The 25,673-nt window shown below is 36.7% G+C and overlaps 1 protein-coding gene across 2 annotated transcripts in view; it reads right to left on the reverse strand.

Moving 5' to 3' along the window:
• Nucleotides 1-4,475: 4,475 nt before the first annotated feature.
• The window catches only part of ret (ret proto-oncogene receptor tyrosine kinase), a 44,593-nt gene continuing 23,395 nt past the window's right edge, over nucleotides 4,476-25,673 (reverse strand). Inside the window, exons 6-20 of one of the 2 annotated variants that reach the window (XM_069189118.1) lie at nucleotides 24,773-24,972; nucleotides 23,884-24,166; nucleotides 23,240-23,371; nucleotides 21,392-21,502; nucleotides 18,737-18,850; nucleotides 17,818-18,074; nucleotides 15,994-16,141; nucleotides 14,566-14,673; nucleotides 13,832-14,046; nucleotides 13,130-13,252; nucleotides 12,475-12,545; nucleotides 11,605-11,742; nucleotides 10,182-10,281; nucleotides 7,819-7,966; nucleotides 4,476-5,228 (exon numbers count right to left, since the gene is read on the reverse strand). In XM_069189118.1, coding sequence (XP_069045219.1) covers nucleotides 5,071-5,228; nucleotides 7,819-7,966; nucleotides 10,182-10,281; nucleotides 11,605-11,742; nucleotides 12,475-12,545; nucleotides 13,130-13,252; nucleotides 13,832-14,046; nucleotides 14,566-14,673; nucleotides 15,994-16,141; nucleotides 17,818-18,074; nucleotides 18,737-18,850; nucleotides 21,392-21,502; nucleotides 23,240-23,371; nucleotides 23,884-24,166; nucleotides 24,773-24,972 — 2,306 coding nt within the window. In that variant the 3' untranslated portion in view covers nucleotides 4,476-5,070. Of the gene's footprint in view, nucleotides 5,229-7,818; nucleotides 7,967-10,181; nucleotides 10,282-11,604; nucleotides 11,743-12,474; nucleotides 12,546-13,129; nucleotides 13,253-13,831; nucleotides 14,047-14,565; nucleotides 14,674-15,993; nucleotides 16,142-17,817; nucleotides 18,075-18,736; nucleotides 18,851-21,391; nucleotides 21,503-23,239; nucleotides 23,375-23,883; nucleotides 24,167-24,772; nucleotides 24,973-25,673 lie in introns of both variants that reach the window. The other variant, XM_069189117.1, reaches the window with a different exon arrangement.

Genomic DNA, 25,673 nt, shown 5'->3' on the forward strand with positions numbered 1-25,673 from the left:
TGTTAATCAAGTCTTGATCTTGTCTGAGATCTGTCTTATCAGTCAGGGTTGTAGTTTAGTTCTGTTTTGCTGTTTTTCCTACTTTTGTGGTATACAGAGACAAGATGTAGATACATTTATAGAGAACACTTCACCCCTTGATAGATAAAACAAATTATGAATTAAAGCTGTAAAAAACATTTTGTGTGATTCATATAATTTTTTAAAATTTAATTACAAATTCAGGTCAAAATATACAGCCAGGACATTTCATTTTTTCAAACTATAAATTCCTGTTCCCCACAGAAAGAACAATTACTGATAAAATACATCACTGATATCATGTTAAACTATATACTGCAATTATGTAAAGTATTATACAGGTATACAAGACAAAGCTGTACCAATATTTAGATAGCAATTAATTCACTGATCTGTTAAACAGTCAGATTGTTTCTTTATTTTATACCTTTTATTTTATTTAGAAGGTGACAGTTGCATTTTTAAAATAATGTTGTTAAATATATATATCTTGCTTTTTAGTTCTTTTAAGATTCTTTAAGATGTTTTTTTTTTTGCCCCAGGTTAACTTCTCTTTTTAACAAGACTTTGGAAAAGAAATTTACTTCACAGCATGTTACTGTTTTTTAATCAGTCAAGTGGGTATTTTATATTTTGCTTGGCTATTTTGAATATTTCATAGTCTGAGAATTGCACAAAGTACATTTAGCAATTTACAAAAACAAAAGTATAAACCACAAACAGACATAAACACAGGGTTTGTCACAAAGATGCCTTGTATAAACTAGCAGCGATTAATGGTTTGCACTTACCGTATACTGTATATGAAATGAACTTTTGACTTGCATGAAAAAGCTTCAAGATTGGAGAAGTCACATTTCTCCTCCTATATTTTCTCTGCTTATTACACTGCTAGTATACGAAAAAATCAAAAGTGTTTTTTTCTCTGGAAAATAATACTTACACCTAACAGCAGAGTAATATGGAATATAATTACAGCTGTATCTGCAAAGCTCCTAGACGCTGCAATTAATTGAGGTGGACTGACTACTTTTTTAAGAAGGTGTATATAGGGTTGTGTCAAAAAGAAAAATAAGGGTATCAATTTGAAGTAAAAAAATCTGAAAGCCTAGACATAATTATTGTAAATATACCATTTAATGTGCACTGTGTCTACTTTCGGTCTGTATTTTGTCAACTGCAATACTAAACACAAAAATATGAAATAATACATGAAACTAGAACACAAGCCTTTAAATGATATGTTACTTGAGTTTTTCCTTTTTGTTCCTGAGTTTTTCTTTGCTAATGTTCCTTCTAGTTATTACTGTAGGTAAAAAAAGGAAATAAATAGCTGTCTGTAATGCACAACACTATTTAGTTTCAGATGCATGTTTTAACATTATTAAAAATGTCAGAAAGCTGTGGACTATAGCAGCACTTTGTGTTTAATTTTGCATCTGGATCTTGTATGGTATGATATAGACTGCAGATCTCACCCTTGATACTGAACGCTCAGGTGTTCTCACCCCTGATATTCCTGGAGGAATATACAGTACTGTATGTCTTCCGGTTTGGTCCAGGTGGTTCTGATCCAGCTAAAGTTCTAAGCACAGGTTAATTGATTTTAGTTTTGTATTTGGGGTATATCTATAAATTTGCATTCAGCTCTGTACCTGTACTAATTTCTGAGATTTGAAGTTTTCAGAACATCTCTCAATGAAGTGTGTTGAAATGACTGGACTCTGAAAAAGGACAAAATGATCTTTGTGGGAGTTTTTGGTCGTCATACATTCTGAAATAATGGCAAGCAAGATGGAAAGCAGCTGGAAAGCTGGCAATAATATACATTTCCAGTAAATAAAAAAAATGATATAAATTATTTTTTCATCACTGATATAAAAGGTCTGGGAATATGACATGATATGAATATAAATTATAATTACATAAATTCAACATGTTAAATCTTGTCATTTGAGCACTCTTCAGGTTTAGAAACATTTTTAATATCAATGTTTAACGGTGTCATATGAATCCCTTGATTTTTATATTCTTCTGCCACCAAGTGGAAAAAACTGCATACTGTAGCTGTGTGGCAAACAGAGATCTGCAGAAGGTTGAGTGAATTTTTTCTCATTAAGACAGGTCAGTGATACCTGATAAACATTTTTAAAAGACACATTTCTACAACACCGTTAAGTACTAACCATTATTAGCGGAGTGAATAAAATAGGCCTGTGTAAAAAAATGTTTTGTGAAATGTGTCTAAAGTTTCCAGCAAAGTTAATGCTGGAATAAAAACAAAAACAGCTTAAAAAAATGAATGTATACTTTTATCCCATCACAGTACCCTTAAACAAAATTTATTTATTACAGAATGGAAAAGACAAACTTCAAACAAAATCTTCTATACTCCATTACTTGAATAAAGGTACTGTGAAAGAAACAACTCAGCATAGTACAGTTCTCTTTTAATAAATGCTGACTACAGGTCACAGGTAGTCACAACAGTGCCACAGGTACTGTACATTTACACGACTAAGTGTAAATCTAGCATATGTGAAGTTATTTCAAAATCCATTCAGTAACCTAGGTAATAAAATATTTTAGCACACACTATTAACATAAGCAGTTACTGTAGATTGCTATTATGATCATTCAGCTGAAATTAAAACTGGCACTCTTATTCTGAAACCATACTGGTCCCAGAGGTCAAAATGTTTTTTTTCACCCTCCTTCAAGTAGTGAACCATTTCCAGTGCTCCTCATTGTGTTATCAAATGGATTGTAAGTTGAAATCCTCCTTTCATTTTGATTGTAGACTTCTCTGTTTATACTCTGTAGGCTTCAGAGTTTAGTACACCTGCATAAAACATAAGCATCTTCTAAAAACACTGGCAAATACTAACTCTAATTAGCCACTAAAAACTGCCAGCTGTAGTACTGCTACAGACAGCAATTAATTTAGAGAACTAATATGCATAACTAATAATGCATATTAGTAAACAAGCTTTTAATTCTTAACAACACTGGCTCACTGAACTTAAATAACAACAAACTAACAGCTATTGTTTATTCATTAGAGCAATGAGCCTTACTTAAGCCTTATAGACAAAGGTCTCTCCAGTTCATGAAGATAAGGTTTTTTAATCATACCCTTATTTTATGAATTTTTCAAATGTCTGGATAAATGAATTGGTTCAATTTTAACCCAAAAGCTAGGTAGACTACAAACAGCACTAAACAATAATACTCTGTTATGGGAAAGCAAAGGCCTGGGTATAACATTATTTGTATTTTTTTTTAAATTAATCTTCATAGAACTAGATTTGTTATTTGCTTTAAGGGAAAGGTGGAGTTGGTAACTGCATAAAGGGAAAGGTGGAATTGGTAACTACTAATTGTTAAACAAATCTTTTAACTAATTGAAATGTCCCAAATTTATGGAAATTATTACCGTGATTTCATTAACATCAGGTTGTGATCATTTTAAGTGCAACACTGTGCAAGGAAAATGACTGATTTGGTCCTTTATGTCACAATGTTTCTAGGACAACTATGTTGAAAGCATGCTGAAATCACTGGACTTCATGTCCACAAACTGGACTTTCCACAAACAGCTCTATGATGTATTTAAAACCTGTAGCAACACACTGTTGAATTAAATTCAGTTTTAAAGACAAATGTGTTTCTGAATTTCATGAATAACTATGTATATTAATCACATAACAGCAGAAAATCCTGGAGATCCTGGAGGTTATTCCTCCAGAATTCCATGAATTGATTAAATATTTTCACTCAGGAAAGGTGGATATTTATGTACTGTAGCCTACCATGTATAAAAAACTTCTGACTATCTATTGTTTTCAAATTACACTGTGAAAGTTTGTGCAAAAATAAATTTGGTGTTACAACGAAAAATAAGTCTTTCAGTTACAATTAATCACATTTTCAGGTCTAAGATTTAATATAATGATAACTAATAAAAACCAAAAACAATCAAATTATGAAATGAGTTCTCTTAAATGTCTGTACTAGGACACAAGTACATGCAACAAAAAGTGTAGATCCTTTAAATCTACAATATAATGTAAGATTCCCAGGTAAAATATCATAAGAATTAGAAATGGTAGAGATCTCCTATTTATCTTTTAATACTATGTAAAATCATGGATAAAATACAAAGTGGTACAAAAATGGTGCATTATGTACAAAATAAAATTGCCAGTTAAAATAAACACATCTAATACGTAATTCTGAATACACATTTGGCTTCATGTCCTTTAATAGTAACATACTCTAATGTAAATTACTACCAGAAAGTACTTAAAGAAAAAGTATTTTTCTGAGGGAAAATAAATAAAACACAGTGTACAGTGTTATACAGTATATACTATATACAGTATTCATTATGTACAGTATGTACGTGAAACAAGTGTTACTATTCTTATGTCTGAATGAACAAAACTACAAGATAGAAACAATTTTTTTTAATAGCTTGACTGATTATCTTCATAAATACAATAACACAATTTGTATCCTGAACCCTTGCATCAATTTTCACATAAAAGTGCCATTTAAATAAGCTTTTTGTTTGAATTAATTTACATTGGTAGATTTTGCCATCCAGAATCCATGTTGGCTGAGCTATTTTGAGAATCCATCCATCCTCTGTCCATTCACACTCATATGTATACACCAGGTGATTATAAAGTAGTCCCTTTTTATTTCTATAAAATACGTATGAATGAGCTACGTATGGGGCTATCACCACAGCAATCGAAAGACACTGTAACATTGACATACCACTTTTAAATAGTCATGCAATGACATAATGTGACCTCAAGGTAATGAATAACATACCAAACAGCTGCATGAAGCATGTCCCATGAAATGATAGCAATTTTGCAATGAATAGCCTCCTTGAACCCTCCGATTTCAGTGGATTAACTTGGTATACCAACGCTTAAAGCTACAGAAATAAAAAGGGACAGACTTCAGCATCACATAGTATATAGAGCTATATATAAATATACACATATACATACTTTTGAGATGGTTTACTCTGTTTTAGCTATCAAACTTGTCCATAAATTTTGCCGTTGAAGGCGAAACCATCCAGTTTGCATAAACACTATCATTTGCATATCTTGTAAAGACAGGGTTAGTGCCATCAAGTCTGGTGAGCAGTACGGGGCTCTTCTCTGGCCAGTTCGGGTAAGACATGCCTAAAAACGAAAACAGATAATTTTTTCTGCACTGATGAATCAAAATGTTAGAGTGCAGACAGTAAGACTCTCAAAGAAACCTTGGCTTTGGTGAACCTCATTAATTAAAGGTGACTCTGAAACAGCAGTATATTATTTGCTTTGTAATATTACTATAAAACTTATCTAACTACGAGACTCACTTTTTTATGACTTATTCTGGTTTATACATTTGTTTTGCTTTTGTTTATAGTCTTTCTAAATGAGTTACAATAGGCAACTATCAACAAGAAATGAGCTGTGAAGTAAAAGGAATGTTCCAGTGCCTGTGTATCAGAAAAACCTTGGCCACCAAATAAACACAGATTTGAATTTAATGTAGTGTAAGCTGGTGTACCAGCTTAATGGTGAACTTCATTAGATTTCATTTTTAAGAAAATATTTACTTAGTGCAAATATTTGGTAGGTACTGTATGTAAACAATGAACAAGCAAAAGATTACAGCAAGCCTAGAGAAAAAAGAAAGGTAGAATTCTGATGAGAAACAAAAGCTGTTGGATATTTCAAAATACAGGAACGGTTGTTTTTTGTTAAGGTCAGATAGACATGGACAATTAAACTAAAGAAAACATTTTCTAGAAGTCAAGAAAAACAATATAATCCATCCATCCTTTTCTAACTGCCTCATCCAATTCAGGATCACTGGGGGGAGCCAGAGCCTATCCCGGCAATCAACAGGCGCGAGGCAGGGTACACCCTGGATGGGACACCAGTCCATCACAGGACACACACAGACACAGACACACATACACACTGACACCCGGGCCAATTTTCCCACAAGCCAATTAACCTGCCAATATGTCTTTGGACTGTGGGAGTAAACTGGAGCAACCATGCAAATACAAAGAGAACATCAACACCATGCAGAGAGAACACCGGGTCTGGAATTGAACCCAAGGCCCCAGTGCTGTGAGGCAGCAATGATAACCATTGCTCACCATGCCAACCCAAATAATATAATATACAATAAAAATGCAGTTTTAATTAAATATACTGTTTAAAAAGTACTGGATAAGAATGCATATTAGATAAGATCAATACAAGTTTCTTTTTTTCTTTATTAATAATTATTTTTGTATCATGATCTTATGATTAACAAAAAATAATGAGAGATTATGAAACATTTTCCGAGTTTTAAACCAAAGGACTCTGCATGTCTCACAAAGGGTTTTACTGTATGAATTCAACAAGAAACACCTTAGTCAAGGATAAGTAAAGCAAATTTAGGTTAAAAAATGATTAGATTGATGATTGCGAAGCAAGGCAAATGCAAGTGAATTAAATATTCAATATTTAATTGTAGGAATATAGTTAAATGAAAATGAAGAAAAGACTACTTTGTGCCAGAGCAAATACCACACAGCCACTATGAGAAAGCACAATGATAAAGACAAATGCACAAAGTATGCCATGCACATAATACTGCTGATGTGAAAACTGTACATACAGTATAAGTTAATGTCTCCACTTCCATTCATTGCTGTGGATTTTTAACAGGCATTGATTTGTTCATAGCCATAATCTGTGTTGTTCTACTACATAGAAAACAACAAGTCATGAAATTATCAATTATTTCTCAAGCATAAAATGTTCCAGGGTTATTTTCCTGTCAAGGAAGATAATCAATCAAATTATAGAATGATATATAATTTCTGTTGGAACATTTTTACAGTGTTTTAAAACTTTTTAGCTATGCGTGTACTGTACCTTGCTACATGTGTCTTCTATTGGACCAGTCTAAAATGTCACCAAAGCTGGAGCCCAATTTGAAAGCCTTATTGTTTTCCCCATCAGCACTACAGAAGCCCTCTGCATATTAAATTCGAATTTCTACATTTCTGTCTTGCGCACAGTACAAATTACAGACAATTGGAACAGTTGATTAGCCCTCACCTATTTACAGAGTGTGATCATATCACAGATCTCAACTGAGAGGACCTGATGCAAATGTAAACTCGTCTCGCTCAACAGGCGACTCAAAATGGCTAAGAGAGCACTTTTCGAATTACAGTATTACTTTAGTTTACACTGCATGCTGTTTTTACTTCTATTATATTGAATGAAAAACATTTTCAATGCTTTCATATTTACAGTATTACCTGAAAAGCCAACATAAAGCTTTTTTTGTCAGACTAATTGTTGCAAGAGTAACAAATAAAAATTCACAATTAACAAGTAATAGTACATTTTAGCTCTATTTGTGGACTCAAGCAAAACAGGAAACATATCTGCTGTCCACCCAGTAATAAATCTAAAGTATATTTAAAATGACATTCCAGAGAGAGCCCACTTTGGGTGGCGACTCTTCGGATAGCCATCATAAAAAGTAAATCCAATATGAAATTCCTCACCTAGTTTACTTCTGAAGCAGGTCCAGATCTGCCAAAAGGAAATCTAAGCCTTGCGCTCAGTTTGTTGGACATTTTCTTTCATAGATTTCCAGAAAGCTTGACCATAGTCACAGACAGACTACAAAAAAGCCAATCACGGCAGAAAAAAAGTAACTTTTAAACTGAGTTTTAGAATCTAGTAAATGCATGTGAAATTCTACCATAGAGCTTGTTCTCAATCCATGTGGAGGGGAGTGTGCGAGGGAGGGGAGCATTATTACAGTCCACAAGAGGGGTGTCCTCTTCAGAAAGACCGTCGTCATACAGCAGGGAGTCTGCGGGGGTGGAGGCAGCCAAGTCAAGGTAATCCTGCCACGGGCAGAAGGGAAAAGAACAGCATAAGGAACATGGCTGAGATAACAAGGGCTGTATGTTATTGGAATGAATCAAATCTGAAGTTCATACTTCTCATTCCCTCAACATTGCTGAGAGGTCCTAAAGGGCTATTATGGAACAATGTTATTCTGAACTCTTCCTGTTTCTTCTTGCTGAACTACAATGCACTTAAGATATAACAGTAACACACAATAACATTTCAGCCCTTAAATCCCCACAAGATATAATAATTAATGTATATGTGCACAATAAATAACAGATGTACTATTTAGATATTCACCTTTAAATGCCAGTATGATCAATATTTTTCTACTTATCAAGCTAAAATCGTCTCCTTGTTTTGAGCAGAGATATGACACTCATGATTGAATAAACTGCTTTAGGTTTTCAAGCTCTCATAAAGGGAATATCCTTTTTAAGGAAATACTTTAACTAATACTTAAAATAGAATTGTTTCTGGTAACCTGAACAGAGATGCTCTTCTAAGAACACTACCTCTGAACATTTGCAGTAGAAAAGAAAACTGTAAAATTGTTTGAGAGGGTTTCAAGTAAACTGTTTGTTGCCTTAATGTATGGCCTCTAATTCATAGGATCAACCAAGGAATTGCAAAAAGGACAGTCTTTCCCAGGAATCTATTTTGATGCTAGAAAGATAGAACCATCTGACTCCATTCAGATTCATCTCCCATTCTTTAAACACCAATAGTGCTCAATTCACTCTTCTGCTGGTTCTGTTGGTTTATCCCACTCTTATCTCCTTCATACTCCCCCAAAACTGATAGAACAGTGTATGACAAAAGCTCCAAATGATCTGAAATTATACGAATTTATAACTAAATGGGTAAATGAGCGACATGAAGTATTTTAAAAGTAAGGGCTTCCACACAGGTGAGACTTGTGTTAATTATGTAAATAACAATCCGTCATGCTTAGGGTCAGTATAAAAATGCTGGGCAGATGTAGTTGCCTAACAATTACAGCTACCATGGCTGCAAGAGGAGATCTTCGGGACTTTGAAAGAGGGGTGATTACGGAGACCCTTTTGGCAGGATCTGTAGTGACCATGACAGCTCAACTTGCTGATGTTTCATAAGCACTGATATCTAAGGTGATGTCAGTATGAAAATTCAAAGAAAAACTGCAGTTTTCAACCGAGGCGTGAACAGCCAGTTTAATCAAAAACTGCCAGGTGCTACACACAGCGTGATACTCTAGTGGGGTTGCAGTGCACAAACTGCAATCTGGCAAGGCATGTTTTTCAGTCTAGTGGTGCAAAGAGCGCAGGCAATGGTCTAACAAGCAGTGGAGCAATATTATGTGGTTACATAAATCATCTTTCACCATAGTCTTGTCAAATGAAAACGTGTATGTGTAGCATCAACCTAACAATCTCTACTGCCCTAAGTGCTTGGTTTCAAAAGTGAAGGGTTCTTGTGGTTCCATAAGAGCACACATACTGACATGGTTTGGGTTTACTAATTTCTTCAGAATGTAAGGTAAATGCTAAAAAGTGTTTAATGGTTAATGAGTGACCATATCTACCCCCATTCTGCACCACCTCTACTTATTATTAATTTTTGGCTATCTGAATGTTGAGTGTAAAATCTTTGGAATTGTTCTGATCATTGATATTCAGCATTTCATTCTTGCCTGGAGGGGTGTCTTTTTGGGATAACAAAGTCAGCATCCAAAGAGCATGTGTGGTTGCCCAGTAGTTTGATGAGTATGACACTGATGTTATCTACATGTCATGGCCTTCTCAGTCAAATGGATCTAAATCCATTTGAGCATTTACTGGATATTCTGGAATGACCAGCTTCAACAAAGAGTTGACTGACTTTGTTGCTGAAGAATGTTGGTACATCCCTTTTGCAAAACTCCAGTCATGGGCAAACTAATGGCCACAGTAAATACAGGGCACTCTTGGTGACCCAACACCCTATTAATTACTTTACATTTGTGTTTTAGTTTTTTGTCCACTACTTGTGCTTTATTACTGAATACTGAATGTGTATAGTTTGTCTAAACAAACGTTTGTCTAAGAACTTGTATTCTGATATGGATTTTGTTACAATTTTTTAATTCAGAGTAATACGTTTTGTATATTATCACAATAACTCAGTTTAGTACTATAAAGGCAGCTATGAAAAAATTCTGCCCCCTGAAAGTGTATGCTAGGCTCTTACTCTGCTCTTCACCATCATCTTTTCAAGCTCTTTACTGATTTCTGAAAATGTTGGCCTCTTCTCTGGCTCTTGTTTCCAACAGCGGAGCATCAGATTATACCTGTGGGAATACAGAAATGACTAGTTAGGAGTTTTCAGGTCAGAATGTGTGACTTTCAAACTATTAAAACACTATTGTTTTAGTACTTTGGGCCTTCAACAGGGCCCTTTACACTTTACATTTCTTTTTATTTTGATGGAAAATAAATTACAATTAATGATTTAGAAGAGAAAGTTAACCAGGCAAAGAAAGTAAAATTATATGACATTAAGCAATTTATCCCTCCATTTTCTAACCACTATATCCAATATACTGTAGGGTCATGGGGAGCTGGAGTCTATCCAGGCAAACAACAGACATAATGAAGGATACAACCTGGATGGGAAGCCAGTCCATTGCAGGGCACACAGAGACAAACATAGAAATGCACAAACTCACACTAGGGTTTATTTTTCCAGGAACCATTTAATCTACCAGTATGTCTTTAGACTGAACATACAAACACCATGAAGATAACAATCCAGGAATTGAACCCAGGGCCCTAGCACTGAGAGGTAACAATGCTAACCACTGCACCACTGTGCCACCCACACAGAACACCATACTTCCACAAACAAGACTAGTGCTGGACTGCTAAACAAATTAAATGAGAAGATGCAAATAAAAAAATGGTATTCTTTTAACCATTCTCAGAAAAAAGTGCAAATACTCCATGCTTCCTCCAAGCCTACAATGAATGATATGTAAACAAAACAAAAGATTTTTTATATACCTACAGTGTATGTTATAATCAGGCCCAAGGCAATGCTTTGGAAGCTACAGGTTATTTCCTTTAGCATGTTAAGGTCCTCTTGTGCAATACCAATCTCAAGGACCTTATTGAATTAATTTAACACCATTCTAAGCCATAATAAAACTTGATTGCCTTAATAATGTTTCCAGGACTACAGCCTGTAGTAAAAAGAAAAAATAAAATAAAATAAAATAAAATAAAAATAACTCTACTTTATCAAAGACTATGGATTTAACTAATTTCCTAACACATAACAAAATAGGTTATAAAAAGACCCGGAGGCAGCCAAATGGATTAGCTTATACCATACGCATATTCTTGATCTAAAAGAAAAAGGCTTCTGAAGAAAGACTTCTTAATATTAGTCTATATTAAGTGTGCACTGAGAGCAGATTAGTGACACACGGTGCTAAGATACCCTTTGTAATAAAAAGTATCCGACGCCTGCAAATTTTCCCATTATATTTCCCCATATTCTTTATGTCTTAGCCTTTATAATTGCTATGAAAGCTGCCTTCGTGAGCAAAATCTCCAGAAAGAGAAATAGCCAAAGGCACCACATCTTTAGCATTCTGTGAGAAAAAACACACATTTCTTCACTGCAGTTCTCGGGCTTCTCCATCCTGTAGCCTGTCTTAAGGAGGTTGAAGAGACGCTCTGGAGCGATTCCAGGGTATGGATTTCCTCCCAAGGTCACAATCTCCCACAGGAGAACACCGAACGACCATCTGCAAAATAAAAGATGACGCCATTGAGAGGACATTAGTCTGTTCAGCTTTATTCTGTAACATTGGGGTTACAGAATGTAACCGGTTTCGCCAGTGTAAGACCTTGCCAAAATTTCCCATTGGCCCTTACCAATCATGGCCTCCTAATAATCCCCATCTATAAATTGGCTTCATTACTCGGCTCTCCACCCCACTAATAGCTGATGTGTGGTGAGCGTTCTGGCGCACTATGGCTGCTGTCGCATCATCCAGGTGGGGCTGCACATTGGTGGTGGTGGAGGGGAGTCCCCATTACCTGTAAAGCGCTTTATGTGGAGTGTCCAGAAAAGCGCTATATAAGTGTAAGCAATTATTATTTGTATTACTTTATTCAATAAGAATGGTATTATTCCAATGAATTTACCCATTGTTGTTATTATTATTGCCCACATTGCTTATTATTAATCAACAAACAGGATTAAATGCAAAACAAAATAGAATGGGTACGTGGATGACTTTGTAGATGACATTTTTTTATTTTCTCCAATACTGCAATGCAGTAGTATGCATCAGTTTATTACAATATAAAAAGGTTACTTTAAGACATTATTTTAGTCTACTGTAAGTCTTTGTAAATCTCATAATTTTCTAATATATTCAACATGTAAATCCTTTGTTAATAAACAGCACAACACAGTGTTCAAATGGGACTTTAAGTCATTTCAGAACTTTGTACATGGGTAGAGTACTTACACATCACTTTGCGTTGTGTAAATATGATCAAATAGGGACTCAATTGCCATCCATTTCACTGGAATTCGACCCTGAAGAGAGAATAAGATTACAAATTAAAGTTAACTAAATTGAATAAAAATGTAATTCCTTTAAGTAATAAAGTTTTTAACCTTAATACTATACTTGATACTACTATAACAGGGCTTTTTGAAGTGGTTAATTTGTCTTCATTGAGGCATATCGGTCAGTTCTTTTTTATGCTATTTTCCTGTTAAAAATAAACATTTATTTCCTTATGTTTAATTCAAAATACAGTAAGACATTGTCACTAGCTATATATTTGTGTAACACACAAATCTGTAATATTCCTATATTTTTAAAAACTGCCATCCTATATTTTTAAAACTTATTCTCCACTGTCCCATTAATGTTCTTAACTTATCTTAAAACAAGGAGAACTGATTTTTTAGAGCTTTTAATACGGCATCTAAATCTGCAGAATTTACTCCTACTCAACATCAACTGAGAATGGTGCTTTAGAATAATCAGCTGTTATATCTGCATATACTGTATGTGTGTGGGGGTGTTCAGTGAAGCACCTGATATGTTATATGGAAAATATAGCTATAGCTGTGGCTGAAAGAAGTGTTTGAGAGAAATAAGGTAGTGTTACCTTGCTTCTCTTTACATAGGAGTCCTCCTCATAAACATCCCGTGACAATCCAAAATCTGAGATCTTCATTTTACGCCCTTCTGCGACTAAGACATTTCGTGCAGCTAGGTCGCGATGAACAAGCTTTTAAAGACAAAACAAATGGTAAAAAGTTAAATTCAAGAAAGGAAACACAGCCACCCCAATTATTTTCTCACATCTTCAAGTCATAAAACAAATGGGTACTGTAAACTTTAATGTCCTAGGAACCTAGGACCATTGGAGAGTCTAGAACAGGAATGTCCTATCCAGGTCCTAATTGGAAACTATTAAATTGGTCAGATTAAGCCAATAATTGGCTAAATGTAGACTGTTAAGAGTTGAGCTCGAATAAAAACTTGCAGACACACTGGCTCTCCTGGACTAGGACTGGACACCCCTGGTCTAGAAGAACTAGCCCTTTATTCTGTTGTAGTTTTCTTATATCTTGCAATTAAACTGATATTAACACAGACGTTTTACATCACTCAATGTTGCCAGTGTAATCAACATGATCTTTAGCCATACAGCAGACATTTATGCTTACGAGTGCAAAATCATTTTTCAAATGCAATTTTTAACATTAAATCTGTTTGTGATGAATGTATTCTGTATTTCAGTAAGTCTGCAACTACAAGACATGAGTGCCCTGTTCTATGAAACTTCAGTAGCTCAAAGCCATACTTTCATTTCAGCCAGGTACTGCATTCCCCTGGAGATCTGCCAGGCAAAGGAGATGAGGTCGCCCATAGTCAGTGCCCTCTCATCAGGGTTTTCAAGGTAGCTTGAGTTCCGGTTGGCATCACTGCCCATGTAGCTGGGCCCGACCTTGCGACTTTCTCTCAGGAAATTTCTCAGCGATCCATATTTAGCATATTCTACTATCAAGTACAGGGGACCTGGGGGGAGAAAAATTCAAATTGTAACCACCTGTTAAAAGTAACAGGAATGCTGTATACTGTACAATGCATTTGTGCTACACAATAAACTGGATTGATATTCATTCACTCACACCATATTCTAACACACCAACAATGCCAAATACTGTATGTTGAGCAGTAGTTACCCAGAGATGAAGCCATTTAACAAAATGATAACACCTGATATAAATGCCTATTTTATTCTGGTGCTGATAAGGACACAAAAATGTCTTTGATAATTATGTATTCATACTCAATTTTTTAGCTGATTTCTGCTAATTAAACTTTAGAATAATTTTCTAATGTGAACATACTATATTATTTACAGAGCCTGTTGTATACAAGTCAAATGAGTGGAATAATACAGAAATAAGCCCCACTGAGGTATTGACTAAAACATAAGATTCCTCTAGTGGTCAACATTATGTAATTTCATTTGAAGGAGAAAGGACTTCAGTATACTGTAGCTCTTCTACTACAGAGAGGCTGGGACCTTACCGTCTTGACTACAGGCTCCATAGAGTTTGATGACATGAGAGTGGTTAACCTGCTTCAGCAACGTGAATTCAGACAAGAGGTCTCGCAGTTCACTATGGGAAGCATTTTCTGTTTAGGAGTAAAAAAAAAGAAAATGTCTTAAACACCTACACACATTCAAGTTAATAATAATAATAATAATAATAATAATAATAATAATTATTATTATTATTATTATTATTATTATATTATTTTTTGCATTTATGTAGTGTTTTTTCATCCCAAAGGCTCCCAAAGTGTTTTATACATAGGAGGGACCCACTGTATCCACCACTGCAGTGCCTAGGTGAGGTCAGTGTCTGGTAAGATCGAAAATGCTATTAATTTATGGTGACCCATATATTTGAGAAACAGCTTGGCATCCTGAGCTTAGCAGAGATCCAATTAAAGAAAATGTCATTGATATAAGACCGCCAAAGGCAGTAAACCAGCTGCTATATCATCTGTTCCTGAAATGTTATGAACAGTGTGTTTTTTGCTTTGCACTCAATTTGGAAAGTTTAGCATTTAAGGCAGATAAATACCCATTGCTCATTCCAGAGTTTAGATATTTTAATACTCTGCAAATTGAGATTTATGATAGTTATCCCAAATTATCTCATTAAACATTAATATAAATTAAAATAAAACTTCTGTCACACATTTAATTTATTTTACTTTGCTTTCATGCCTTCTAAATATATTAGAAGATCAAGACATTATTAACATAAAAGAAAAAGACATTGAAATGTGACACAATCAGTAACATTGGAAACAGGAGGTAATGTAAATTAAATTAAATTGGTCATTAGAGGACAAGTTGAGAAGTTAAAAATGAAAGTTTATTTTTGTCAGCTACAAAAACACTACATTTCAGTTGCTTTCCATATAATTGAAAATAAACTACAGTATATAATGCACAGAAGTATTTATGTACAGTATAAAAGTAGATCATTCCCCTTTGCCTTCAGAGGGAGGGCTTAAAATAACGAATTAAGATGATGTACAGTAGATACTATTTAGTTAATTTAAAGAAAGAGTAAACCATTCTCATTGGCCATCACTGTACTTAAAACGATAAGTTATGAATTGTTTTAAATTCCTACTAAAACTTTGAGTTACTTTATTGTTTCTGGGCATAATTAAATCACTACACCAGAATGCCAAACATTAGGAACCGATCTGAAAAATGGCTTCACAATATCTAATAAGTTTAATTTTTTGTAATGTCATTAAGCAATTAATGGCATTTCAATGAACCTGAAAAAAAATATTACCTGCATTAATTTGCCACTTTAAAATAAAGTTAAACACCGCATGCATAAAATGTAACTGGCTAATGATAAGCTTTGTGTTATTCAGAGAAGTGATACAGAATGTGTTTGTGTATATCACTACCCAAAAATCTACCTTTCAGCATCTTCACTGCGACTGTAGTATAGCCTGTCTTCCCTTTTAGCCGGAATGCTGTTGCCTTGACAACCTTTCCAAACTCCCCTTCTCCAAGGGTTTTGCCCAACACCAGATTCTTTCGTGGGAATTCCCATTTTGGATCCTCCTGTGAATATATATTAGATTATCACATATTGTTTAAATATATTTTACACAAACCTTGTGAGACAGAGACAATGGAGATCAACCTTTCCAAAGCGACAGTCTTGCATACTTGCATGCTTACATACTGTACAACACTGAAACAATGTACTGTATGGCAATTAAAATATATTGATTATAAAATTCATGAATAACCTTAAATTTGGCCAATCAATTATAATTGGCAGCTCTGAATCTCAAGGGTGGCTTACTAGGCACCGAATACAATTGTGAGGTTTACTTACTTTCAGCTCAGAAGCTCTAGGCTGACTGTTTATTGACTCCAAATATTGCATGTTCCTACCTTCATTGCTCTCTACTGCTCTCTTGGTCTTCTCACTAACTTTTTGATGAATTGGACTTTTCTTTTCCTCCCTCATCTTTCTGTGCATTTCAGCAATCTTGCTTGGTGACTTCAATATCCACCTATCTATTTGTAATCACTCCTGCTTCGATTTCTGTCTTTTACCATCCCACCTACTCACAAGCCTACTGTTGGTTCAATCTTTTCTTCTCCAAGGACTGCTCTTACCCTCCTTTTCTGTGAGCCCCTCTGGAACTAATCCAATCACTATTTCATCTTCTACGTATTGACTTTTTCTCTGAACTGTGCCACCACTACTCTCTTTACAGCCAGCCATGAAGAGATATGTAGCATTCGAAGCTGTTAAGCAGGCTTCTCAACTGAGTTTTAAGAAGGGGTCATGAAGAAGTCTAGTTAGATGCTCAAAGAGCAGCTTAGTTTTTTGTTTAATGTTATTGAGGTCTGGGGGTTTTATTATTTTGCCTCACACTGTAAATAAAAGCGCACTATCTCTTTAGTTCTTTTTCGTAGCCATCTCCTCTGTGATGCACTTTCATCACCTCAAATTAACAACTCTGAACTCCTTATTTTCTGATTCTCTTCCTTCCCTCCTGTTTACATCTCTTCTATTATCCTATTCCTCTTGACTCCTCCAACCTCTCTCCCATCTTCTCTGCCAAGAACATCAGAGTCTTTCTTAAATGCTCTCTCACTTACTACCATCCCATTTCTGCTCTGGATTGCTCCAGCCAGTATTCTGGGAATTGCTCTTCTTTACCATTACGTGCAGGATCCACCCCTTCCTCACAAACTTGTCTTAACACAACTCTAGTTCAGACCCTGGTGTTATCACGCCTGGACTATCGCAACTTCCTTCTGGCTGGCCTCTAGTCAGAGCTATTTGCCTATTCAGCTATTCAGCTCATTCAGATTCTGCTGCTTGCCTTTTCTCTACCTTCGTTTTTCTCATACCATGGCATCATACCTGTTCTCCTCTTTGCTTAGCATCTCTAGGGCCCATTCTCATCCCTAGTGTAATGAATAGCTCAATAAAATTAGAAGAGCTCAGGCCATCACCACTGTTCACCCTCTCCTTAAGACTCATCCGTTTCCAATCTGTAATTAGAACTTTTACCACCAGCTGAAGCTGCACTCTGCTCAGTGGCATTCCTTATTTACTGTGATCAATGATTCCTTGCCTACAATATACTGTATGAGGTTTATCACTCAATGGTCATTGTGTGCACTCTGTCTGATAATTAGTAAGGCAACTCTAAAATTATTTAATTTGTTAACTTTTGCTAATGCTTTTGCAAAAATGTGATCAAGACACTTACAGGGATTTTAAATGTGTCCACAGCCACTTGGTTCTCCATGGAATCGACAGAGGGCCTGCGCACATTGTTGGCTGAGTAACTGATAGGGTATGATTGTGCAGGACGTCGGAATGTCATCTCAGCAGAGGCTATTGGTGGCTTGGGAGAGTTCTTGTGATAGCGGTGAATGAAATAGGAGGAGAGCAGCACAGAGACAATAAAGGAGAGCAAGACTGCAGTGGCGATAACGGTCTTGCAGACATCATCACACATGACCTCTGAAAGAGACAAAAGTACGTCAGAAAATGTTCAGATCTGAGCATCTTCAGAGAGGAAAATATGTTTCAGGTAAAGTGGACACAACATAGAAAGAGCTGCCCAGTTTTGAAACAAGCAGCACACATCTTTTTCTCTTATTAATCTATACTTTAAGTGCAGGCAGTGGGTGTGGCTTTGAGATTCTATGAGCCATTTCTTTTTAACAGTTTCTTGTTCAAAAAGATAGTTTGCACCTATAATATATAAAGCATCTAACAATGTAAGATACAAAAAGTAATGCATGTGATAAGGATTGAATTAGAAGTCATTTACGTCCAGTAATTCTGAGAAAATATTCCAATTAAACTGACTTTTAAGAACATAAAGATTTCAAGCAGGGGAAAGTTTTTTTTAAGGGTTTCCTTTTCATTGCATTATTACTATTATTTTTAGGGCTTTGTAAGCATTATGTAATGATGCAATACACCTGTATTTCCACATCTTATTACTCTTACACTCCACCTCTCAGGAGAAGTTGCAGCTGACGATAGAGTGAGTTGCATTTGTTCAGCTTTCTGCACACAACAGTGGCAGTTAGGATAGGACTTGTCACGAGTAGGATACATTAATGACTGTCAATGGGAAGATTCCAACTGTATTGATTTGGCAAGCAGTCACTAACCTTCAATATCACTTTTCTCACAGAAACAGTTCTCTGAGTAGCAGTAACATGTTCCATATCCAGCTTTGATACCAGACATCAGGCCTTGTTCATGACCACCAATGATCCTCTGAGCTAATAAAAGAGAAAAAAGAAGCATACTAGGCTTGAAATTCTAGAGCGGACTATTAATGTTTTAGTCAATCTGATAGTATTCAGTTAACTAACTGTTTTGCAATATGAATTTAACATACTATTAGAAATATTTCTTTTAAATAACAAATATTAAAAACATTAGGAAGTCACAAAATAAAATTCTGCACTTTTTAACACTTTCTGTAAATTATATAGGAACAAGTAATAGGTTTATTCCATGCTGAAAAAAAAAAGAAAGAGAACAGAACGTTTCGGCCGTGGAGCCTTCTTCAGGTGTGAGAGAGACAGGGCAGTAGGCAAAGGTAAAGTAGCGGGAGAACAAAGGTTGGGAGGGAGGAGGAGTGAGAGGCAGGAGCAGGGGACAGAAAGAGAGGCCAATCAAGAGGTGTGAAGTCAGAATGGGTGCAGAGAGGTGTGAAATGAAACTTCCAATGAATGGAGAAAATTTAAAAGAACAGTAGTCTGTCGTTAAGGGAAGGGAGAATGTGTGATCCTAGCTGCAGAATAATTTTAGTTTCGGTGGTCTTTCTGATGTATGAGTTCGGAAAACCGTCTTTGAGAACAAAGACGGAGAGATTAGAGTGGTCGTGGCCGTCAGAGGTGAAATGAGAAACAATGGGCTTGGAGAGATCTTTAATCTTCACAGCCCTGACGTGTTCTCTGAAGCGGTCTCCGAGTCTCCTTCCTGTTTCCCCAATGTAGATGGCTGGGCATTTACTGCAAGAGATACAGTAAATAAGGTTGCTGGAGGTACAAGATGCTGTCTGGGTGATCCGGAATTGTCCAGAGGGGCCTTGAATGAGTGTGGTGGTGGCTGTGTACTTTCAACTTCCACCCGTCCCTCAAATATACGGTTAACATATCTTCCACCACTCTTCCGTTTCTAGACATCCACTTGTCTATCAACTACCCCCGACTGTCCACTTCAGTTTATTACAAACCCACGGATTCACACAGCTACCTCCTGTACAGCTCATTTCACCCCAACCACACTAAAAACCCTCTTCCCTTTTCACAGTTCCTTAGGTTACGACGACTATGCAGCGACGACATCGACTTCGAGAACCAAGCCCTCGAAATGAACTCATTTTTCATCAACAGAGGATACCCCAGCAGTGTGATTGACAGGGCCCTTGCCCGAGCCAAAAACACCCCCCGGACCATCAACCCGATCAGGAACTCCCGCCGTAACAACCACATTCCTTTGGTGCTTCCTTACCACCCTAACACACTTCCTATCCCCAGGACCATTAACCACAACTTTTCCATCCTACAGGATGATGCCTCCATTGGGGCCCTCTTTTCTGATCGCCCAATCATCTCATATCGCCGACCACCTAATCTGCGTAACCTCCTTGTTCACAGCTCCCTTGACCGCCCTCAACGACCATCCACACCAGGCACTTTCCCTTGCAACAGAGCTCGCTGTATCACCTGCAAGTACACAGCCACCACCACACTCATTCAAGGCCCCTCAGGACAATTCCGGATCACCCAGACAGCATCTTGTACCTCCAGCAACCTTATTTACTGTATCTCTTGCAGTAAATGCCCAGCCATCTACATTGGAGAAACAGGAAGGAAACTCGGAGACCGCTTCAGAGAACACGTCAGGGCTGTGAAGATTAAAGATCTCTCCAAGCCCATTGTTTCTCATTTCACCTCTGACGGCCACGACCACTCTAATCTCTCCGTCTGTGTTCTCAAAGACGGTTTTCCGAACTCATACATCAGAAAAACCACGAAACTAAAATTATTCTGCAGCTAGGATCACACATTCTCCCTTCCCTTAACTGTTCTTTTAAATTTTCTCCATTCATTGGAAGTTTCATTTCACACCTCTCTGCACCCATTCTGACTTCACACCTCTTGATTGGCCTCTCTTTCTGTCCCCTGCTCCCGCCTCTCACTCCTCCTCCCTCCCAACCATTGTTCTCCCGCTACTTTACCTTTGCCTACTGCCCTGTCTCTCTCACACCTGAAGAAGGCCCCACGGCCGAAACGTTGTGTTCTCTTTCTTTTTTTTTTCAGCATGGAATAAACCTATTACTTGTTCCTTTGCAGCCTACGCATGCTGACGCAGCTACCCACCTGAACTACTACTGTAAATTATATGTTCATTAGTATAAATAACCACTTCACACAGACTTAAATTACACTAAAGTAAAAATGGATTTTATCCCAATAGCAGGTCTAAACTGCATTGGAAAGCAATACAGTAATGAAAATCAAGAGGGTTAAATTTGTCAAAAGCCAATGGATTTTTTAAGGGAAACAGCAACCGAAAAATTAGCACATAAAATAGATATTTGTTATGTAGCAATGGTTTGTAAAACTTGTATTGGAACCAAACTTTTGGATTAAGTTTAAGTGTCAAGTTTCATCCATTTCCAGGCACGCTGGCCAGAGGCTATTAATAGAGACAACCACTTAGAGAATATTTTGGAATTGAACAAATGCACTTTTCTAGGGTATCTCTGGACACCCCGTTCTTTACAGGGACAGACCAGTGTTTCTTACTTGTGCAGTCTTGAGGACAAATTGCCTTGTCCTTGACCTCAATGACATCACAGTGACCGTCAGGACAAGTCTTGAGGCTTGGAGAGCAGGTGGAGTAGTTGGTTGAAATCCCTGGAAAAAAAACAACAAGTAGTGTCGAAAACACATTTGGAGGCTAGTTTTCTTTTAGATAGGTTGCTACTCTATAAGCTCCATAATCATACTGTAAATTCTGTTGAAAATAATAAATTACAGCTAGACAGACAAAAAGAAAGATTGATAGGTTTAGGTTTTAAAAACAATTTTTATTCCCGTCAATTAAAAAAAAACAACAACCTCACATCCACCTCTTCCCCCACACAAAAAATACTGTAACAACTATGATCAAAAACACAGTTTAAAATGAAGCAATTACTCCCCAAACCTCACTTCAACAAGATAGCATTAATTCCGCATTTTTTCACAGCACACAGCACCTCCCCTACTGCCCACATCTCCTGGAACAAGTCAGTCTGATAAGTAAGCCTGTAAAGGGCAAGCCCTCACTTCAGCCTGGACACTACTTGCACCCCGAAAACAGCTAGCACATCCAAAGTCAAAGCATTCGTCACCTAGTTAAACTGGCTCTCAGTAATAGCCAGTTTAGCTGAAGCCAGTAAATGGTTAGCTAGTTGGTACTGATCTTCTCCTTTTTGGGGGTATTTTCTACAAAGACTTTGAGACGACCAAACAGTCGTTTCAATCTGGTGCAGTACAGGAGACAATGGAAACAGTTTCCCTTTGCAAACAGAAAGGGCATCTGTCATCAGTTCCAGGTTGAACCGTTTCTAAAAATGAATTAGTGGCTACAACAGTCTGCAGAATTCCCCCAGATTCTTTTGCAGTGGTAGTTTATACGCACTAGTTCATTAGAGCTTTTAATCTACCCCCATTCAGCTTCTCCCTCAAATGTATTTCAGCAGATCTTGAGTGTTTTAAAATGACTAACCTTAAGACAGAGTGAACAAAATGATTCTTTTCTAAAGAATGACAAAGAAAATTCTCTATTTAAAACTCAAACATTTCAATAGCTGATGACAAATAACACTACTATGTGGTTGTGCCTGAGATTCAGAAAGAGGAGGCTCTGTTTGTACAGTGTTTTCTGTGAAAAAGTGACTGAGCACCTCTAGATCTGTGTTCCCCAATGCTGCCTGCAAGTTTTGATAAAAAACAAGCTGATCCAGTGCCCTGATCTGACCTCCAACTCAGAGGCCACAGCAGCAGCACTTCCATTCTTTCTGTCTGTGTCAAGCAGATGAGTCTTTTTTGTGACACTCTTTCTCATTAAAATAGCAGTACAACTACTGTAGGAGAGATTAACAATGGACAATTCAGAGCAAATTTGTAGATGAAAGGCTCCTCTAGAAGACAATTCGCACTCCCAGACTCCAGCTTTCTTCCTACTGCTCCTGTATGCATTGTAAATAACATATTCAGATAAAAACTGGATAAACAATGCAGCCTACTGACATTCATCAAAAACAGCTGTACATCAAACTGCAGCCCCCCTAGTTTGTGGAAGAAAGCAAAAGCAAGATCTCTCCATAGCAGAAGGCCAGGAGAGTCCAATAATCTCTGCAGTGACTGGAGTCAGAAAGCTGCCACCCTGCTGATGTCAATGAGGTCTTGCCCCCCTCCCCTCAACTGGCAAAAACTGCACACTTTCTGCCTGTGGAATCTGTCCCAGAAAAAAAAAAATCTACCAGTTTCTGAATCTCTCTCATGTTAGCTGGTGGAGGATCCACACTTATCAGCCTGCGCCACAGCACTGAGATTGTAAGAGGAGAGACTGGTGGACAGTTACATAGGTGCAAGAGGGAAGATTACATTTGCTGTTCCCCTGTCTCCACTGGCATCTCCCAGTGGGAGACCCCAAGCCACTGCACGTCTCGCATTCTGCCCTTTGTCTTCTCTCAGCACATGACAGGGGACAGTCCTTCTCCAGGTTCCTCTTCCCAGCTGCTATAAACAACAACAGTAGCAGCAAAAAATGTGAGAAACCACCAATAAAACTGTGGGCACCTGTTATTTGACTGGTCTAGCAAAATGTAGAAATTAGCATTTGGGTGTAAACTTATTGTTAAGCCTTTGAACAAAGATAAAGACTGAGAACAAGTGCATTTAAGATTTCGATTAGGAGACACATCTTTATAAAAATCAGTAATGGAGTGTGGAACAAGCTACCCACTCATGTTTTCGAAGCTAATATTGTAGCTTTTTTTAAGAAATGTCTGGATATGTTTCTTAAATAAACATATCACATACGGTACAAGAAACCATTAACTCATCAAACTTTCAATGTTCTTGTCTTAAACTCATAACAGAGAAAAGGAAATTAGAAAGCAAATGGATAACATAGCACATTTACTTTTTAGTAGTATAATCAAAAGTGCATTGTTTGTCTTTTATGAATTGAAGTAATATAACAATTTAAAGAAGAATATTTTCCCATCACTTAAAGAAGAACCTACCTGTCCCTACAAGTGTAATGGTCAGCTGTGTTTTTGCCTGTGTCTGCTTGTTCTGTCTTTCTTGAGCTACAACAATGTACTGTAGGTCCTGGCAATCCTTGTTTCGAAGTGAATCAGTACGATTGACATATAGAATTGCTGAAGAATCCTCTCGACTCTGCTCAATAGCAACTGCAGCATAGCACGTTTTGACCAGCAAGGAGGCATTCCTGTCTATATTAAGTTTGTAAGTGACTTCGATTCCCTGGAATTTCTTGCAGTTGTCCACACAGACAGTGCCAATCTGAAATAAATCGCATTGAAAACAAAGACATTATTTCTCCTTAATCTTGTCTTCACTGCCAGTCAAGTCTGATGCCCTCAAACACCAGGGGCTGCGCTATTCAGTGATCAAATATAGATGAAATCAAACACTCTAAGAGAATGAGAATTGGCTTATAGCAATGAATATATAAAAGACAGTCTTGCCCATTTGTGTCCTCCATTGTATGTACCCATGCCCTCTAAGGAAACTCGTATCTCACTTGCGTGACTAGAGATATTATAGGCTCTCTGCTGCCACTCCCTGCCTTACATTGGAGTTTAATTACATTCGGAGGTTTTTGATAATGAATCAAATGAATGTATGAATTTAATGAGTACTAGATATTCCTTGTGGTATGATAATGGAAAAAAAAATTAATTGAGATGAGAATGTACTTGAGTGATACTGTAACATCTTTGTAGTATGTTACAGGCACAAAAAACTACCTGTTTCAATTACACCTTTGCTTGTAAGCTTAATAAACATTTTAACACATTTGATACATGTTCAATGCTTATACTACACATACAGCAGTGAGCAAAGCAAAATTCTATTTTAAATAAAAAAGAGTAAATGCAAGGATACCTGTGTATATGGGGCAGCTTTCCGGTCTACAGTAAACAGGAAGCTAACATTGGTAAAGCTGATGTAGACGGGCAGTACGGTGATGTTGAAATGAAGCATTACTGTTCCTTCTGGACCATGGAACTCTGTGTCATTGACAAGATAATCCAGCTGGAGTGACCTTTTCTCCTCCATTGATAAGGTTTTATTTAGAATTAGACCTGCAGACACACAATAGCATTAGAAGCACGGCATGAAAAGAGACCTTAAACCACAAAAGGGGGTTTCAAAACCGATCTCTACAATTACTTACCAGGAATCTCTACACAAAAAATTAGAAAAAAATATTTAACTTAAGAATTCCTTCACACAGGTGACATTCATTTTAGATACAATATGAAACCGCTCTGCATACATACTCAAACTTAGAACATTTGCAGTGTATTAGGGATGTCTTTGTTTTTGAGAAGGAAAAAAAATACATTTATTAAAAAAGTAGCTTCCTTCTGTCTTTAGTTCCTACATCTGACCTGGTTAAATTAGTGAAAGTAGATAGGGAAATACAGTATTTTGCCAGGCTTTATAACCCCAACACCATCTAAAAAGAATGCACAACTGACTGGATGGCAGAATATCAAAGGACAGTATAGAGTGAAGAAGGGTGGAGAGAGTTTATTTCCAAGAGAAATGAATCTGTACAAGACTGATTGATTAGACATTTGTCCCCCAAGTAAAAAAAAAAACATCTTTAACTGAAAGTGATGTTGCCCTGAGCCCATTACTTCACATAGGGGCAAACTTGTTACAGAAAAGTACTATAAAGTATTACAAAGTATTAGAAAAAAAACATTCAATTAGAATTGCATTGAATTGAATTAGAGATGCAATCATAACCAATTTGTTTTACTGCATTTACTTTATT

The sequence above is a fragment of the Lepisosteus oculatus genome, chromosome 4 (genome assembly GCF_040954835.1).
Source record: "Lepisosteus oculatus isolate fLepOcu1 chromosome 4, fLepOcu1.hap2, whole genome shotgun sequence".
Taxonomy (NCBI): Eukaryota; Metazoa; Chordata; class Actinopteri; order Semionotiformes; family Lepisosteidae; genus Lepisosteus; species Lepisosteus oculatus.